The sequence below is a fragment of the Diorhabda sublineata genome, chromosome 7 (assembly GCF_026230105.1).
Source record: "Diorhabda sublineata isolate icDioSubl1.1 chromosome 7, icDioSubl1.1, whole genome shotgun sequence".
Classification (NCBI taxonomy): domain Eukaryota; kingdom Metazoa; phylum Arthropoda; class Insecta; order Coleoptera; family Chrysomelidae; genus Diorhabda; species Diorhabda sublineata.
In genome coordinates, this window is record NC_079480.1 from 31,626,396 (window position 1) to 31,629,801 (window position 3,406).

Sequence of the window (3,406 nt, forward strand, 5' to 3'; positions counted from 1 at the left end):
CATTATAATTGATAAATAAGCTGATATTGATAACATACAAACTCCGAATAATATAAAAATACCAAAAGAACTTTTCCACTTATGCACTTAACGAATAGAATTCAACGATTTGCAAGTTCCGATCTGTCGAAGTTTGACTATAAGATGTACATGTATTACCTGGTTTGCATGTACTTTTAGTTAAAAAAATGTCACTATGTTATGAAGTTAATAACAATTTGGTTGAAAAATAGGGGAGCAAGGTATTAATTGTTCTATAAAAACAGTATTCAGTGATTCTCTACAAATTTCAAATGAAGCAACGTTTCTTCTTTAAAGTCGCTTAATATATTGCAATACAACGTGCAAGAAATTGCATGCAAGTCTCTGTAAACGATAAAATAAAACAAATTCATAACCTCAAATTTTATCTAATATTTTGTATCTAGTTCAACAAAAAATAAATAACTTTAGAAAGTCAGCTGATCTGTTAAGTCAAAAGTAACTAGATTGCAGCTTGCACGCAATAAAAATGGCAGCAAACCGATAATGTCAAGGTCATGCTAGAAACAATCAAATAAACTTTATCTGCGCATGTTTTTGATCAAAAAATATTGCGTCTTGTATTGCATTGCACGTTGTATTGCATCATGTCAAGCGTCCTTTAAAACACTATATTTAGCTCAAACTTCTAATACACCAATAAAACTTGTATCTTACCTGAGATCAAACGCGCGTTGCCTCAATTGAATATTTACATGAAAAACCTCCCTTAATAGTTACTATACAATTTGTTTACAATGGTAAGAACTAACAATCTGTTGGGAATCGAAAAGGGCAGGTATAAGGCGGAGCCCTAAACAATGCCGGTCACCCTTACAGGGTGAAATGAAACTAAGGAAGGGGAACATATATAATTCGACCCTTGTTAAACAGTGGTTAGTTTAAGTGTATTTTCGGAGTATTGAGTATGTCGAGATCATTTTTAGTTGATTCGTTGATAGGCAGTTCTAGTAAAGAACTTCAGCCTCAGTGTCATCCCGCCTTCGCATATCCGCCAAATTATATCAGCAGTTACCTATTTTCGCTCAATTTGGCTAGACAACAGCAACAACAACAATTTTTATATCAACAATTTCAACCGAAACCACCGGTGAGACCAGTTCCTTCATTACCAGGAGCAATACCATTGGAAATACCAGTACCAGTGCAAATACCAGCAAGTCCCGAATCAATATCTCCGCTGCGTAGTCCTACAGTTTCTCCTAAAAGGTCAGAAAGTAGAGAAACCACTCCAACTCCTCCGTCCAACCAACTTTCTTCTGCCAAAGATTCTAGCAAACGAATAAGAACAGCGTTCACCAGTACCCAGTTATTGGAATTGGAAAGAGAATTTTCTTCAAATATGTATCTATCTAGATTAAGAAGAATTGAGATAGCTACTACATTAAGACTATCGGAGAAGCAAGTGAAGATTTGGTTTCAAAATAGAAGAGTGAAATATAAGAAAGAAGATTTGCCGGCAAGTTCAGGACATTCCAATAATGGATCCGGAAAGTGTTGTTGCTTCAGAGGTTGTGGCGGTTCTAGGACCACTAAAAGTTCCGTATCTAGTTGTGAAGATATTGACATTGACGTTACTAATACAGATGATAGCGAACATTGATAAATAATTTTGTTAGTATATGTTGACTGTGGTAAGTCTTGGAATAGTTGTGCCTGTTTAAAATTTTGATAAGAAACACGGTTTTCTTGATGTTCAGACATATATTTATATAATTTGAAGCAATACTATTCGATCCAGTAAGTCTTAAGACGTCACATAAATGAAATTTCAACAACATTAATTTCATCAATTATCTGTAATTGTACGAATAATGTCGAAAAACTGTCGTACAAGTATTTTCGACACAATATAAAATTATTTGTGTCTTGAAATGTATTTTTGACAATCTGATATTTTGAGAATATAGAATTATAATGTATATATATATATTGTGGATAACATATTTATATTTTTGATACATGCCAAAGCTGTAAATAATATAGAAGAAATATATATTTTTCAATTAATATGAATTTTTTACTTATATCTATACTAGTCCGGTCAAATTAGACCAAAAATTAAGGGTGGAGCTACATAAATGCCCATCAAGCTGAAAATCAGTGAAAATCAATAAAATTTGAACGTTCCCTACCATTTTCGTGTATTGAAAAAAATTTATTTAAGGTCAAAGGTAAAAAAAATTAGTATTTCGCTATTAACAGCAAAACCGTAAGTTTTATCATGAAAATACCTCAAAGAAAAATTATAGATCATAAAATTATCTACAAAAAACGTATTAATATTTTTTTCCGACGAGCTACCTTTTTTGAGATATAAGGATTCAAAAAATTGTAAAAGTTATGTTTTAGACAAATCAAAAGAACGAGGTATAATCCAATTAATAGATGATATTTTTGAAGATACGCCTACTACATGGTCGTCAATAAACAATTCACGAATAACATTTTATTATGAAACAGTTCGACAACATTTGACCACACCTCTTGATGAAAATACTTGATGTTTCAATAAATATTTTGATTGCTTTACCTGAATGTTAGTAAAATCCTTTTCTCGGATGTCACGCGGTTTCTCATTACTGTACTTTTCCTGTGAATATTCGGAACTAACAACTGCATCAAATAATTCTTTTGACATTGTGATGCAGATCTCTTGCATAGTCCAGTCAATTTAGGTAGATTCAGGCAAGAATTTCTAAAAATCGAGATACCCACCTATAAAGTCGCTTAAACTTGAATTCTCTACAACTTTACAACATTTGTTTCAAAAATTTTTCCATACGGTGAATCGTTTCGGAGTTAGAGGGCGGAACGCGCGCGGTTAGAATCCGGTGTGCAATCAATTGGTAGTCCCGATCAAAATAATCTCTTATAAAGTTTACAAATTGTTGATAAATATATAATTATGAATAATTTCCATTTTGTTTTCAACAATTTACATTATATTCGAATTTTTTTTGCTTATGATTCATTTCCAATCAAATATAAATTCATTTAATAGCACTTACCTGCCCGTGTAGTTTCAAAATCTTAAAGAGAAAAATTTTAATCATGTTATAATTCAAATCTTATTTATAGTAATTATTGTTAAATTAATAGAAAATAATAGGAAAGAATTAGAAATATTGGACAGTTTTCTTCTTCAAATGCTGCTGCAAGTTCATCCAATTTATTATTATTTTATTATTATTATACCAGTTGATTTTAAACGGGATTCTAGCCACGCGCGCTCTGCCCTGTATCTCAGAAACGATTTACCGTATGAAAACATTTTTGAAACAAAAGTTGTAGAGAATTACACACTCTACAATATTGATAATGAATACAAATGGCGTAAAATCTATAGGAAATCAGTTAAGGC

The 3,406-nt window shown here is 31.7% G+C and overlaps 1 protein-coding gene across 1 annotated transcript; it reads left to right on the forward strand.

The window, feature by feature from the left end:
- The first annotated feature begins 949 nt into the window (after positions 1–949).
- On the forward strand, positions 950–1,645 carry LOC130447129 (GS homeobox 1-like). The gene has a single exon (XM_056783786.1). It carries the CDS (start codon positions 950–952, stop codon positions 1,643–1,645), a length of 696 nt encoding a protein of 231 aa, XP_056639764.1.
- Positions 1,646–3,406: the final 1,761 nt, after the last annotated feature.